At 41.6% G+C, this 15791-nt stretch overlaps 1 protein-coding gene across 9 annotated transcripts in view; it reads left to right on the forward strand.

The window, feature by feature from the left end:
- LOC123847090 (WASH complex subunit 2-like) overlaps nt 1–15791 on the forward strand; it is a 53731-nt gene that overhangs the window by 27449 nt on the left and 10491 nt on the right. For 8 of the 9 annotated variants that reach the window (XM_064594948.1, XM_064594951.1, XM_064594952.1 and 5 more), the window contains 6 exons: nt 1988–2089; nt 4027–4158; nt 5009–5172; nt 6560–6662; nt 11388–11540; nt 13457–13639. In XM_064594948.1, the coding sequence (XP_064451018.1) occupies nt 1988–2089; nt 4027–4158; nt 5009–5172; nt 6560–6662; nt 11388–11540; nt 13457–13639 (837 nt within the window). The remainder of the gene's footprint in view (nt 1–1987; nt 2090–4026; nt 4159–5008; nt 5173–6559; nt 6663–11387; nt 11541–13456; nt 13640–15791) is intronic. The other variant, XM_064594950.1, reaches the window with a different exon arrangement.

Genomic DNA, 15791 nt, shown 5'->3' on the forward strand with positions numbered 1-15791 from the left:
TTGACGGCCAGTGTACAGAAGATAGGAATTAACCCAACTCCAGTTAAGCCAAACTCCTGGACACATGAGCACAGCATGGTGGGGCCTCGCACTCTGGTCTCATCCCACGCTCCTGGCTTCCTCATCCTCAAGCACACCTGCACTGACTCCTGCCTTCTGGGAGTGCTCTTCCCAGAATCTGGATGCCTTGCTTCCTTCTTACAGTTTCTTTGAGGCTTTCCCTGACGATCCTTTGCATGACTGCCAGCCCGCTAGCACTCGCCACACTGCACTCCTTGCCTTCTCTTCTGCTCTGTTCCCCACGATATGTGTTGCCATGTGACTTTTCATGTGTACTTGTTCATTATCTCCGTCCCAACTAGAATAAGCTCCGTGAGGGCAGGACGTTTTGTTTCCTCCTCATACCTCTAACACTTAGGCTAGTGCTTGGCACTTGATAAGCCAATAACAGTTGTCGACTACATGAAAAAAACAAATGTGATCAATTTCGGTGACTTAAAAGGTGTTTCAGTACCACGTTACTGTGAAATAAATCACTCCCGGACTTAGTGGCTTCAAACACCAGTAAGTTTTATTATCTCTTGTGATTCTAGAACTGGACTGGGTTCAGCCAGGTGCTTGTCAGTTAGGGTCTGTCCTGTGGTTCTAGTCTGAAGGTGGCTGGGCTGAGAATCCTCTCACTCCGGTGTCCAGTAGCTGGACGGAAAGACTCAAACAGCTGGGGCTTTGGGGACACCCCTCTCCATCTTTATGCGGTCTCCTAGCATGGCAGCTGCAGGGAAGGTGGGCTCTTGAAGCAGGGCTTCAACGTGAGATTCCCCAGAGAGCTGTGCAGAGGCTATATTGCTTTTGTAACGTAGCCTCGGAAGTCGTCATGGTGGAGGTAGTCCTGAAGGCCCGCCAAGATTCCAGGGCGGGGATGCAGACTGTACTTCTTGATGGTGGGAGTGTATAAGAATTTGCAGACAGGTTTCACAGCCACCACCAAAGGCTTTGTCCTGTATGCATTGTCCCAGATTGTTTTTATTGGATGCTGTCGGGGTGCTTAGGCAAGGAAAAGTGAAACAAATCTTTCTGTAAGTGAAATCTTGCCAGTGTGTAAAATGCAGGAGAGGCATGGGAGCCCGTAGCTCCCTCTATGTGGCCTCTTTACCTCAGCGGACCCCTGGGACTCCATGGGGTCCAGGCGAATCCACTGGGCTGAGAAGCGCTCTTCTCAGTTAATGAATTCATTAGGTCTGTGTTTGAGAGTCGGCACTGATGCCATAATAAGAAGAAATTATCCAGAGAGGTCTCAGTAACTGTGTTCTTGTCCTGTTTAATTGTCTGGCCCTTGGCTATTGACATTTCTGTGCTAAGGGAATAGGTGTCCTATTTTTATGTTTCTAGTTCATGCAGCTCAATTTGCATTATAGGCTGACACTATTGCATTTTGAAAGTTTCTTCAGAGTCTACTAGATCTTTTGCAACATCTCTTAGCTATAGTTCAGGTAGAATACCAAACGTTTTAAAATAAAATCCGAATTCACATTTATTTGGAAGAAATAGTATCATACTTTTATAAGGGGAGAGGAGGAGGGTGTTAGTAAATAAAAGAGTCATAGATGCAGTAATTTGGGAACCCAGGCTCTACTTCCATTATTGAATCTGTTTAATTCCGATTCTTTGGACAAAAAAAGGAAGTCACTGTTACTTTTTAACATGATAAGAGCTTGATTGGAAAGTGTTGTCCACGTGGGAGTTTACAAACCTCAGAGTTCCAGTGAGGCCACCTGGAGTTCCACGTGGGCCTCTTCCTTCTCACACGTGGATGTCCATGCTGCACCCGCTAGGACAAACTGACGAGTCTTCTCAGCCAGCTTCCCTCTCACAAAGAGACCTAGACTCATGCAGCCATCATGTCATAGTCTTCAGTGTTTTATATTTAACTGATACTTTAAAAGCTAATCTGTCATGTTAACCACAAACTTTAATCTTGATCCAACAGGATTTGTTTTCTTCTCAAAATGTGAGTAAGTCAAAAGATGCCTCTCTCCTGCCTAGCAAACTCCCCACGTCGGTCTCGCTTTTTGATGACGAAGATGAAGAGGTAAACAGTGTTATTGCCGTGCAAGATAAATAAGTTTTTGATGAGTAGAAAACCGTTGCTGATGTAGGTTTATAGTCGGAGGCGCATATAGTAGAACGAGGTAATGAGAGGCAGTTAAACTATCTGATGCTTATGTAACAAAAATATTTTAGTTTTTTTCTCTGACTTCTTCCTTGACTCCTAGCTGTACAATGGGCAGGATATTAGATTATTGTTATTTTTTTTAAGATTTTATTTATTTGAGAGAGAGAGAGAAAGAGCACAAGCCAGGGGAGAGGCAGACGGAGAGGGAGAAGCAGATTCCCTGCTGAGCAGGAGCCCACTGTGGGGCTCGATCCCAGGACCCTGGATCATGACCTGAGCTAAAGGCAGACACTTAACCGACTGAGCCACCCAGGCGCTCCATGGACATTAGATTCTTGACCCAGCTCTTATGGAAGGCTTTGTAGATGTCATTTTAAAAATCTGCCTTTAAGAAATACTTTTTGGGGTGCCTGGGTGGCTCAGTTGGTTAAGCAACTGCCTTCGGCTCAGGTCATGATCCTGGAGTCCCGGGATCGAGTCCCGCATCGGGCTCCCTGCTCAGCGGGGAGTCTGCTTCTCCCTCTAACCCTCCCCCCTCTCATGCTCTCTTTATCTCATTCTCTCTCTCAAATAAATAAATAAAATCTTAAAAAAAAAAAAAAAAAACTTCGGAGGATGGATCTTTATTATACCCAATGACCTATGAGAATGTCTTGGATAAAGTGCAAATAGAAGACAGCCATGTCTTCACCTTGTTTTTCTTTCCTACCCTGGATGAGAGAGCAAAGTGGGGGAAGGAAATAAGAGAGAAGACAAACCAAACCTTTCCTCTTATGCAGTACTGTGCAGTGGCCAAGCTCGTGGGCTTTGGCACCAGACCCCTGCATTCACTTGCAAATCAGGGACCTTGGGCAAGTAACTTAAACTTCCCGAATCTTACATGGCTTAATAGTATGTAGAGTCATTGTGGTAGCTGGAACAACTCATGTACAGCTCTTGGCACTATGCCTGCACATAGTCAGTGCATAGGAAATGTTCACTGTTGTCATTAGAATCTCCATCAGCTACCAGTTCATTTTTCTCATGGCCTTTCCTACCTTCCCATACTCTGCTTAAAGGCTCCTTTTATCGAAACTTTACATTTCAGGACTATTCACCTGCTGTAGTATATTGTTAAGAGTGTTTTTCTGTCTAACTTGGTTGGGTTCAGGCCCTCTTATGACTTTGTTTCTATTACCTTAATGAAAATAATAGATACTTTTGGAATGCTTGACTATACACAAATCAAAATATGCCATTGAACCTCTGAGAATCAGCTCTTTAGTAGGCCAGTGGTTTTATTTAGTAAACTGTTGCTTATGTTTGTATGTCTTTTTAAAACTAACCAGAAAACACAAGTCATTCCTTCCCTCTGTCCCAGGTGTGTGTCTTTTGTAGGTGAGAGAGAGTGGAGAAAGCTCTCAGTTTCTCTCTGTTAATTCATTGCTTTGGTTTCTAAGTTATAGAAAGGTGTGCAAGTTGTTGGCTCTCACACAGGCTGGACTGCTCTCGCTGATGTGCATAGAGGACCCACCCACAGCAGGCCTGAGTGGGGCCGGGTTTCCTCCTATTTCTGTGACCTTGGGCTCCTCCCACTCCCTCCCAAGTGTTTTGCTTTTGAGTTCCATGTGGTCTGTTTCCCTTCTGTGGAGGGAGAATACAGTTAGAAAAGATTAGAGACTATTGTCTTAGGGTTCTACATAAGAGAAGTGGGATTTACTGACATTTTGTGATTTTTTTTTTTCCCTTGAGGTATTATATATATTCTGTACTTGACCAGAGACTTATTCTTTAACAATTTGACATGGAAGATGGTCTTGTTTTTTATTTTATGCATATGAAGTTGTCATACCTTCTGCCATTTGTTTTTCTAGGATAATCTTTTTGGGGCAACAGCTGCTAAGAAGCAGTCATTATCTCTTCTAACTCAGAGCCAAGAAAAAGCAAAACCATCTGAGCCCTCCAGAAAGAAAGCATCTGCCTTGTTGTTCAGCAGTGATGAGGAGGTGGGTTGAAAATTTCTCCTGGAGAAGAGCAAAACGTTGTTTGTGATGGGATTTAAGAGTTACAGCCATTCTAAACATTTTCTTTTTTCTACCTATTTTATATCCAGTGAAGTTTAGTCACCGAAGACTATGTTCACAAAACTGTCTCTTTTTTTTTCTGGAAGGATATTTAGTATAGTATATTAACTTAAAGATTAATGTTTTCAGAACAGTTGAGAATAAAATAAGTATGCCTCTCAAATTATAATATATGCCAATTCAAATGAGTTAGGACTATATTATATTGTTAAATGATTATTATGTTTCATTAGTCAAGAATTGTAGCTAGACATGGTAGGAATATCCTATGCAAGTTTAACTCCTTTTTTTTGAGTCTTAACATAAATATTTTTATTTGCTATCTAGATGCAAATTAGCAGAGCTAGTAGTGAATATGGTTTAGCTGCTGATTTAGTTGTACAGAAAAAGACCTTAAATATAATGACATTACAAACCCTGAGCATTAAAATCTTCCTGCTTTAAAATAATTGTTTTTCTTTATTTTAACATTGTAGGCAAGTTATGAAGGCATGATGTGGATGGAGATATTGTAGACATATTAATGTTTTTTATTGAAAGCAACTTATGATGGTACAACATAATTTGCTTTTTCTATTCAAACATATGAATTTTTGATGGATTTTCCATTTTTTTTCTTTCTAGCATTGTTAGTGGTAGTTCTCCTTTGTCTACAATGTTAAAATAAAGAAAAACTGTTATTTTAATGCAGGAATAATATTTAGGGAAATTTACTTCCGGTTTCCTTAGTCTGAATTGCCACAGGATTTTAACATATATTTTATATTTTAAGGACCAGTGGAATATTACTGATTCACAGATGAACTCAGCATCTGACAATAGGTCTAAACTTAGGGATTCTGGCACCACTCAGGAGCAGGAGGCCAAGGCTGTGAAAAAGACCAGTCTCTTTGAGGAGGATGATGAAGATGATCTGTTTGCTGTTGCTAAGGACAGGTGAGACAGTCATTGTGAAAAATCATTTAACCAGTGTCTGTGGTAATAAGTAAAGGTATTTGATTCGCAAGGTGTCAGTTACTTGGGGTGACGTGATAATCATTCCTTACTTAGTAGTCATATGAGGGAGAACGTCTTTGATTTTCTCCCTTGTAAGGTATTTTTTCCACCCAGTGCTGGGAAATGTTTTTATTCGTGGATTTATCTAATTTCTTCTACTTACTATTTTTCTTTGCTAGGGATTTAAGTGCAGTTTGTTACCTTTTTTGTTTTTCTTCTGGGATGCCCTATAGAACGTAAAGTTTGGTTTGAGTTACTTAAGTTTCTCATTTGGATGGAAATCTTCTCAGCGTTGAAAAACATCCTATTAGGAGGAGGGTTCTCTGCAGGGCTGTGCTGTCACACCAGTGGCTGGTAACTCTTAGCTGATCTGGGTGCTCCTCCACATGAATACTTGGACTAAAGCCCACGGGGTATTTTGTAGACTGTGCATTGGCTATGTTGGTGGTGTAACATGCTGCTTTTTACAGAGAATAGCCAAGTGTAGGAGAGCATGTGGAAGAACAGTGCTGGTGGCAATGTAAAATGGTGCCACTTTGGAAAACAGTCCAGCAGTTCCTTAAAAAGTTAAACATATGGAGTTACCATACGACTTAATTTCACTTTTAGGTAGCTGCTCAAGAGAAACGAAATGAAAATATCTCCACCCAAAAACTTGTATATGAATGTTCATTGTAGCATTATTCATAGTAGCCACAAAGTGGAAACAAGCCAAACATCCTATCAACCGATGACAGGATAAAGAAAATGTGTTATATCCGTACAGTGGACTCTTAACTCAGCAATAAGAAGGAATAAAACAAAATATTGATACATGCTACAACATGGATGAACCTTAAATATCGTGTTAATTGAAAGCAGCCAGTCACAGAGGATCACATGTATGGTTCCATTTGTATATAATAATCCAGAAGAGATAAATCTATAGAGACAGAAAGTAAATTAGTGTTTGCCTGGGCTGAGGGGCAAGGAGAATTGGGAGTGACTTAACAGGCCTGGGGTTTCATTCTGGGTTGATGGAAATACTGTGAAGTTAAATTGTGGTGATAGTTAACTCTATACCGAAAACCTGTGAATTGCATATTATATTGTAAAAGGGTAAATTTTATGGTATGTAAATTATATCTCAAGATCATTCTAAAAGAAGAAAGAAGAGCTGTGACTCTAACAAAGTTGTGAAATACTGCCTTGTGAGCAGGGCACTCACATGTCCTGGCTTGCCTGGACAGCCCCGGTTTGTGCCTGTCATTACAGCAATGACTATTATTAATTTCCCTGTCACTCTCAGAAATGTGCCTTTAATTTGACCTTTTGTTTGATTGTGTAGCCAAAAGAAGACCCAGAGAGTGTCACTCCTCTTTGAAGACGATGCTGATAGTGGAAGCTCTCTCTTTGGCTCTCCTCCTGCATCTGTTCCTCCTACAACAACGGTATTCTTTTTTTTTTTTTTTTTAAAGATTTATTTATTTGAGAGAGCGAGAATGAGAGAGAGAGTACATGACGGGGGGAGGGTTAGAGGGAGAAGCAGGCTCCCTGCCGAGCAGGGAGCCCAATGCGGGACTCGATCCAGGGACTCCAGGATCATGACCCGAGTCAAAGGCAGTCGCTTAACCAACTGAGCCACCCAGGCGCCCCCAGCAACGGTATTCTTAACCTCCTAGGTCCAGGAAATATCCTTGAGCTGATGTTACATGAATAGTGATACTTCCTGAATCAACTCCTAAAACCTGACCTTGGAGGCTGAGTCCAATGGAAAAACCCATTTGCCTAGTTCTAGAAAGAGATCTTCTAGTTAGTGGTATTTTGCAGATGAAGCACAAGTGCAGAGCCTGGAAGGAGGGGTTCCTTTCAGGGGTAGGTCTCTGGAGCCTCAGGGAGAGCGTTGCTGGGGTCACCAGGCTCAGCTGTAGCCACATGGAATCATGCTAACATTAGACCAGGCCACTAAGGCACACATTCCTTTTAGGAGCACATTTCAAGTACTAACACTTTGGTCCTGGTTTATGTCAATAGCCAGACAGTAAAAGGGAAGGAAATTCTGGCACATGCTACAACATGGATGGACCTTGAAGACTTCACATTGAGTGAAATAAGGCAGTCAGAAAAAGACAGTATATGAGTCCAATTACATGAGGTACCTGGAGGAGTCAACTTCGTAGACACTGAAAGTAGAATCGTGGTTGCCAGGGGCTGGGGAGAGAGGGAATGGGGAGTCTTTTAATGAGTACAGAGTTTCAGTTTTGCAAGATGGAAAAATTCTGGAGATTGGTTGCATAACAATGTGAATATTCGTAACACTACTGAACGATATACATGGTTAAGATGATAAATTTTATGGTTTTTAGAATAAATTTTTTTTTAAAAATTAAAGGACGTGATAAGAAAAGGTCCATCAGGGGCGCCTGGGTGGCTCAGTTGGTTGGGCGACTGCCTTCAGCTCAGGTCATGATCCTGGAGTCCCTGGATCGAGTCCCGCATCAGGCTCCCTGCTCGGCGGGGAGTCTGCTTCTCCCTCTGACCCTCCCCCCTCTCATGTGCTTGCTCTCTCTCAAATAAATAAATAAAATCTTTAAAAAAAAAAAAAAAAAAGAAAAGGTCCATCAGTGGCTATCTGGTGTAAATGATTCCAGTGATTACATCTAAGTGACGTCACTACCACAATCACCTAAGCTAAAAAATCTAGCCAATCTTTTTTTTTTTTTTTTTTAAAGATTTTATTTATTCATAAGAGACAGAGAGAGAGAGGCAGAGGGAGAAGCAGGCTCCCCGCTGAGCAGGGAGCCTGATGCGGGACTTGATCCCAGGACCCTGGGATCATGACCTGAGCTGAAGGCAGACGCTTAACCATCTGAGCCACCCAGGCGCCCAAAAATCTAGCCAATCTTGATGATAGTTACATCAAAAAGGAGTATTAAAGAATGAAAGGAAGATGGGATTATGATAATATTTGTCCAGGGAACCCAGGCTTCCTGGAATCCTGCTCTGGCCTGTCATTCATCCCTCCCCAACACCTTCCCTTAGTTGGGTATATATGAGTGTGTGCACAGAGAACAAAGTGAGGCCAAGCACTGTTTTACTGCCAGCTGGCAATTGCTAACAGCCCCAAAGGGAAAGGTAAAACTTTTTAGGCTAGACCCCATGGAGACATCCATTATCTGACTTGGGTTAGCCTAGAGGGCCAAGAATCAAGCCAACTCCCAACCTGCTGTCAGGCCTTCAGCTCCAACTTCAGGCCATTCAAATTTGGCATGTGATAGAGGCAAAAAGACATGCAAGACAGAAGAAGGGATGAGACCCTGGGACTCCTCCCATGTGGGAGCAGCCACCATGGCACCTCCACCCATGCTTGATGCGGAAGACCCTCCTCCTCCTGTCATGGTGATGAGTGACCATGTCCCTGATACTGTCCCAGGTACGGGGAAGGAGAGAGATGGCTGGAGAGGAGCCTGGAGCTTCCTGTTTTCTAGACGCTGATCGTTGGTTCTTCCGTACCTCCTAAATATTTTTTGTTTAAAGTTTATTTTAAATTATGCAGTGATATGTGGATGCCTTCTTTAAAAAGTTTTAGAATGTGCATAGAGAATACAAAGCCCTTACGCTCCTCCCAGAGGAATCATTGGTTACAGTGTGTTGTCAGCCCTTTCAGGCCTGCTTCCAGGCATCCCCCCCGCCCCCGCCGTGTCTGTTTTATTTAAATGAGATCATGTTATATATACAATTTTATGTATCTTTTTTCTTGTCCTACAGCATGTTTTTCATTTCCATAAGCTTCAGTTGTTCTTTTTCATCACTCTCGTTATTTCCTGTAACTGTACCAGGACATGTGTGACTTACTTTGTGTGATGGAGTAATCATCACTGTTTCCTGCTAGTTTATTAGGGATGTTTCTTCCCATCCCTACTGCCTTGTCATCTTTAGCCTTGACTTAATTTATTATATCTGGCCTCTCCACGAATGCTCCTTCCTTTCATCTGCTCTCCTTGCTGTTGCCCTTGTTCTGTTCCTAAAAGCATCCTGGTCTCGTCTTGTCCTTGTCACAAACGCCTTAGCTGAGCCTCCCATGCCATCTGTAATCTCGTTCGAGGTGCACTCCTCTTTTCCACCCTCACTCACCTTGTGCTCGAGGTGACTCATCCTGTCCCACAGTACTCCAGAAGACCTTGTTGTCTCCCTGATCTGGAAATAGTCTTCATATTTTCAGACATAGGACAAATGTTAACTTGTCCTGTGATAGCTTCCCAGACCAGGCACATGTCAGTTGATGATCTAGGGACTTTTTTCCCACCACATTCCCATTAAGTGGGTTTGCACAGCTTGTTACCAGAAGCTTTCAGCATTGGGAGGAGTGTGCTGCCATCCCTACTGCTACTTCTGAGGTGCTCCTAATCTTCTCCTTGAATCACCCATCCTTGCATCTCCCTAAAGAAGACGTCAGGTGGCTCCGTGGTTAAGAGTCAGGAGATCTGAGTGGTTTTTCTTTGTAGATTATAAATAATAACTTGTACCCTGGATAAATGAGCAATAATTTAATAAATTTTAAAGGTTATAGAAATGGAAAACTTCTTTCTACCTGTAGTAATTATGATTGTTAAATGAGACAAAAGATCAAAGATCAGCATCTTAAGTAGCTGAACAAACTGCACACAGAATTTTACCATTTGTGAAATATAAGCACCTTTGGACAATAGTATATAAAAGATATTTTTTTGTTTAGAGATCCTAGAATATTTTAAAGTTAGATGTGACTCCGTTAAAAACCTATCAGTGAAGTTAAATTTCATGATGAAGATGAAGTCAGCTTATCTTTAGGAACATTTACAACCAAAAGTTTGGGTGGCATTTTTATTGGTTTAAGGGACCATATTTAAGTCTAGTTTCTCACCCTGACTGACTTGCATCAAAATTCTATGTAGTTCTCAGTAAGACCAACACATTCCACAAAATTTTTTTCCTTTAATCATTTCAGTATTGCCTTATCTCTTCTGAAACTGTTTTTTTGGGTTTCCAGTCTTTTATTTCAGGTTCAAATGATTATGCATTTTAAGGACCTCTGCCTAACAGTAACCAAACATTTTACCCTATTTTTACTTCATTTGTAATTTTTTCTCTCATAGTTAGTAGGGTTCTTTGATTCCCCAGGTCTGTCTTCCTAACTTGATTTAGGTATTGCTTCAGGGCTTACTTCCTCATAACATCTAGTCTTGTTGGTATGACAGAGTTGTAGTTTTTTCTCAAGAATTTTTGATCAATCCTTTGCCTGAAGGATGACAGTAACTCTAGACAAGGCACATAACCTCAGTTTTCTAATCTCTGAAATCCCTGCCTCCCACATTAGGAACAGATGGGAGATGGGACAAAGTGCTCACAAACTTACGTTGACCACCTTCTTGGTAGAAAACACCATGACTGGCTGTGGAAATATATGATCCTTTCAGGTGAATGGACAGATATATAATAGCTATTAATGAAACAAGTGAAGTAAAGGCTAGGTAGAGGGATAAATAATCTTATCAATGTGGCAACTGATACTAAAGAGGGAGAACAGGGAAACCTTTATGGGTGACCTCTAGCTGGGCCGTGTTTGAAAAATGAGGATTTGCTTCTACTGACAGTGAGGAGCAAGCACGGAAGTGTGAGAGTTTACAGTAGGTATAAGGAGTAGTGAGGATTGATAGGATGCAGATGGATAAAGGGAGAAAATGAAGTGTCAGTTGACTGTCATGTGTAGCATTTGCTTAATGCAAACAGTGCATGCGGGTGGGAGATGAAGTAGTCTGGTGGGTATTTTATTTTAGCAGGACAGCTCTGGATGACATCATTGAGCTGAAATGTGAGGAGGGAGGCAGAGAGGAGAGACTAGTAGCTGTCTGGGTGGCAGAGGTCAGGGTCTGGGCGATGGCAGTGTCTGTGAAGTGAACGGACACACGGAGATACGTGCAGGTGTTGTAGTGGCCGAAGTTGTAAAGTGCTGTGTCTGCACGGCTGAGGGGGTGGCGTTTATTCCTTCACCCTGTTTGTGCCCCCTTCACTGTCCTGCATTCTCTCTCCCCACATCTCGCTAACTCGAGGACTGTGTTTTCGCCTTGTTCTAGACATTGCCCTGCAGTCAAGCACACTTTTGTTTTTAAGGATGTCATCTACTCTTCTTTTGGTAGAAAAAAGAGCCTGTCCCTGAGGTACCACCTTTGCTGTTCAGCGATGAAGAGAAGGAGGCACCATTTGGAGTGAAACCTGTGGATGAGAAGGTTGAGGGCACCAAAGAACCATCAGAACTGGGGAGCACTCGAGTGGTTGAGGAGTCAGAAAAGGTAGACTTTTTTGTGTGTGTCCATTCTGACATGTTTCTCATGTCTTGTAAAACACAGACACACATACACAAATGCACACACCCTTACCTTTTTCTACCACAGAAAATAAATGGCTAATTTGTTGAAAACTTTGAAAACACTGAGAAGCATGAAGAAGAAAATCTGATGCCACCATTCAGGGAAATCTTCACCACTGTTCTTGCTGTTCAGTCTCATTTCGAGGCACGGGTGTACACAGTGCTGTGCATTTCTCCTGTTCACACACTCTGTCATCTCGTGTCCATGTCTGTTTTGTCTTTCTCTCACCAGGGTGTTCTCCCCCATCTTACTTTTCATTTTCGTTTTCTCTCTGCGTGTCTGCCCTTTCTGACGCGTTCCCTTTGTAGTGTTCCTGCTTCCCTTGGTTCTCTTCTGCTTCTACCTGTACTTGAATTAAAATGACTGTTTTAAGATCTTAATTTCCTAAAAAAAAAAAAAAAATCTTAATTTCTTGTTCTTTTACATTTAGTTGATGTTTGCTGTTAATTAGAAAGTGAAGTAAAATATCTCTGTCTTCTAAAACATTTGCTGTCTTCTCCTGAGTGGTCTGTCATCTGCAGGAGCCTGTAGACAAGGCTGCTGGCTGCACCTGGGGGTCTTTGATGGCCTTTGGTGTCTGTATATTTTTTTTCTTTTTTTTTTTTTAAAGATGTATTTATTTGAGAGAGAGAGAGAGTGAGCGGCAAAGGGAGAGGGAGAAGCAGACTCCCCACTGAGCAGGGAGCCCGATGCGGGACTCGATCCCAGGACTCTGGGATCATGACCTGAGCTGAAGGCAGACGCTTAACCGCCTGAGCCACCCCGGCGCCCCTACCTTTTCTTTTTTTTTTTTCTAACTTTTCTTGTTCTCTGAATGTTCAGCTGTTCACGTTTAATCTCTTTCAGGGCCTAGCTGAAGAATATCACATACACTTTTCCTGTTGAAGCTCCTTAGAGCTGCAGTGATACAAATATTTTATTTGTACCTGAGACATTGTGTGACATTCTCTACCTCTGGTTTCTGTGTGGACCTTTCCTGTGTTCCCGTAGCCCCTGAGTTATGCCAGTCAGCCGGAAGTCCAACTGCTTGTTGCACTGCCGCCTCTGTCTTGAGTATAAACTCCTCGAGGATCAGGGCCAGGTTTCTTTGGCTTGCCATGATATCTGTAGTACTTAGCATATTACCTCCCATATAGTAGGCACTTGTGAATTACCTGTTTCTTCAAAGGAGCATATTTTCCACGGTTTGATCACTTTGAAATTAAGATGTACTTCACAGTCAGTGGCATGTTTAATTGGGAGTTGTTTTTTTCTTAGTGGTTCATACAGTGATAGTGGTTCTTAAAATCAGTGGGCTCTTACTTGAAATGTGGAACTTGTTGAGTGAATAAATATTATATTTTAGGCTCATTTTAGTGATTCTTTTCATTGCATAATGCAGTGTGAGCCTTCTACAGTTTAAGTGTCTGATTTTGTCAGTAAGTTTTCTCCTTGGGACTGAAGTATTAATTAAATACTAGGAAATACATGATCCATTCCTAGTGATTGGCATTTGTGTTTTCTCTGTGACTAAGTTATTTACAGTTCATGAGCAACCTGTGTGGATCAGGGTTATAACTGATATGTATATCTCTTGGTAGGAAGAAGGGACCCATGACTTTAAACTGGTTGGAAAAATTATCTTTGGCTATGAATTACCTGCACAAGAGTCTCTGTTGGAGCAGCCAGTGGAGAGTTGGCCTCAGTATTTTGTTACTTGGAAGTAGATGTGACTAGCTATAGCGCCCGGAAACATGCAGATGTCGCCGTTACTGAATTATTGAGGAGTTTGGGGGGGGTCCCACGGTGGGACTTGTATTTCTACATGTTACTTGTTTTTTTGTTGTTTCCATTTTCAGGGAGGACCTTTGACTGTATCTACTCAGGAAGCAGTCAAGCATTCTGATTTATTTTCTTCATCATCCCCTGTGGACAGAGGAACCAAAAGTAGAACCAAAACTGTTCTTAGTTTGTTTGATGAGGAAGAGGATAAAACAGAAGATCAAAACAGCATCCAAGCTCCAAAGAAAGAAGTAGGAAAGGTGAGCAAAAAGCAATGAAGTTATTAGTTTCAGGTTTTTGAAAGGATAGAAGAATCTCATTTTATGGTGTGTGTTTTGTTGTGTGAGTTACTGAAGAATTGAGGGTTCTCGTTTCCCTACATTTCCACCAACACTTGTTGACTTTTTCTATAATAGCTCGGTGTTGGTGAGGATGTGGGGAAACTGGAACCCTCCTGTGTTGCTGTTGGGAATGTAAATTCGTGCAGCTGCTTCAGAAGACAATTGGGTAGTTCCTGAAATTGGCAAGCATGAGTCACCACCAAGACCTAGCAATTCCACCCGTAGGTATATATCCAAGAGTTAATGAAAACACATATTCACACGAAACTAGAATGTAATGTTCACAGCAGCATTATTATAGTCAAAAGATGGAAAGAACTAAAGAGTCCATCAACTGATGGATGGATAAACAATATCTACTCAAAATGGAATATTATTTGACAGTAAAAAGAATGAGTTACTGATACATGCTACAACATGGATGAACCTTGAAAACATTCTGAAACAAAGAAGCCAGTGACAAAAGACTACGTATTTTATGATTCCATTTATTTGAAATGTCCTGAATTGGCAGATCCATAGAGCTAGAAAAGTATATCAGTGGTTGCCTAGGTCTGGGGGAGTGGGGTAGATGAGAATGGAGAGGCACTGGGGTTTCTTTTGGGGTGATGGGAGTGTTCTAACTTATACAGTGATGGTGTTTGCATAACTGTGAATCTGCTAAAAATCACTGAATTATACACTAAGTGAATTTTATGGTATGTGAATTTTATCTCAATAGGGATGTTAAAAAAAAAAAACCATAAGGTGGCATATTGCCAGTGCTTTTTTGTAAACCAAACTGAGGAAATGGTCTATGTTGATTTCTATGAAAAGTGTTTTATTATTTTTTTATTATACCAGTAGTATAACCTTGTTTATAAATGAGAGCTACACATAGTGAATATGAATTATTTGCTATATATTTTTTTTTAGTCTTTTACTGTGTGATTCTGTACTGATTTTCATGTTTGTGAAACTTTCAAACTTAGTTACTGTGTTACACTGGGTTTTAATGTATAATCAGTAATAATAACTAGTTAATTTTTAATGTGACGCATCTCCTCAGTTGTGAATTTTTTTAATTTTTATTGTTATGTTAATCACCATACATTACATCATTAGTTTTTGATGTAGTGTTCCATGATTCATTGTTTGTGCATAACACCCAGTGCTCCATGCAGAACGTGCCCTCTTTAATACCCATCACCAGGCTAACCCATCCTCCCACGCCCCTCCCCTCTAGAACCCTCAGTTTGTTTTTCAGAGTCCATCGTCTCTCATGGTTCATCTCCCCCTCCGATTTCCCCCCCTTCATTCTTCCCTTCCTGCTCTTTTTTTTTTTCTTAACATATATTGCATTAGTTGTTTCAGAGGTACAGATCTGTGATTCAACAGTCTTACACAATTCACAGCTCTCACCATAGCACATACCCTCCCCAATATCTATCACCCAGCCATCCCATCCCTCCCCACCCCACTCCAGCAACCCTCAGTTTGTTTTCCTGAGATTAAGAACTCCTCGTATCAGTGAGGTCATATGATACATGTCTTTCTCTGATTGACTTATCTCGCTCAGCATAACACCCTCCAATTCCATCCATGGCAAGATCTCATTCCTTTTGATGGCTGCATAATATTCGGTGAATTTTTTTTTTTTAACATCTGTGGTTGTGATACTAAATGTTATGGGTGAGAGAGTCTACATTGTGTGAATGAAGGTCTCAGTCCTTGGATTCCTTAGGAGATTTCTATGAAGATCCTCAGTGGACTTAAAAAACAGCCAAAAGGAAAGTAGCAAACACAAGCAGTTTATTAAAGTGAAAGTATACTCTCAAGGTGGGAGAGTGGGCAGGTTCTACAAGGTGGAACCTGCCCCTCAGTTATTTTGGGATTGGATATTATTGGGTCTCTCTAGGCTGAGAGGTGGGGTGGTCTCTAATGGAGCTGCTTCCAATCATTTGGGAAGCTCCTCCCACAGGTTGGAAGGGGGAGTTTTTGACCTGGCAAGGTTTGTTACCAGAAAGGTCTTGGCAGCCTTTCTCCTTGGGTTTGGGCGGCGGGGGGGGGGGGGGGGGGGGGGGCAGGGACA

This window comes from Mirounga angustirostris, unplaced genomic scaffold, assembly GCF_029215605.1.
Source record: "Mirounga angustirostris isolate CCGP_5_RB_7025 unplaced genomic scaffold, mMirAng1.0.hap1 SCAF_6, whole genome shotgun sequence".
NCBI lineage: Eukaryota > Metazoa > Chordata > Mammalia > Carnivora > Phocidae > Mirounga > Mirounga angustirostris.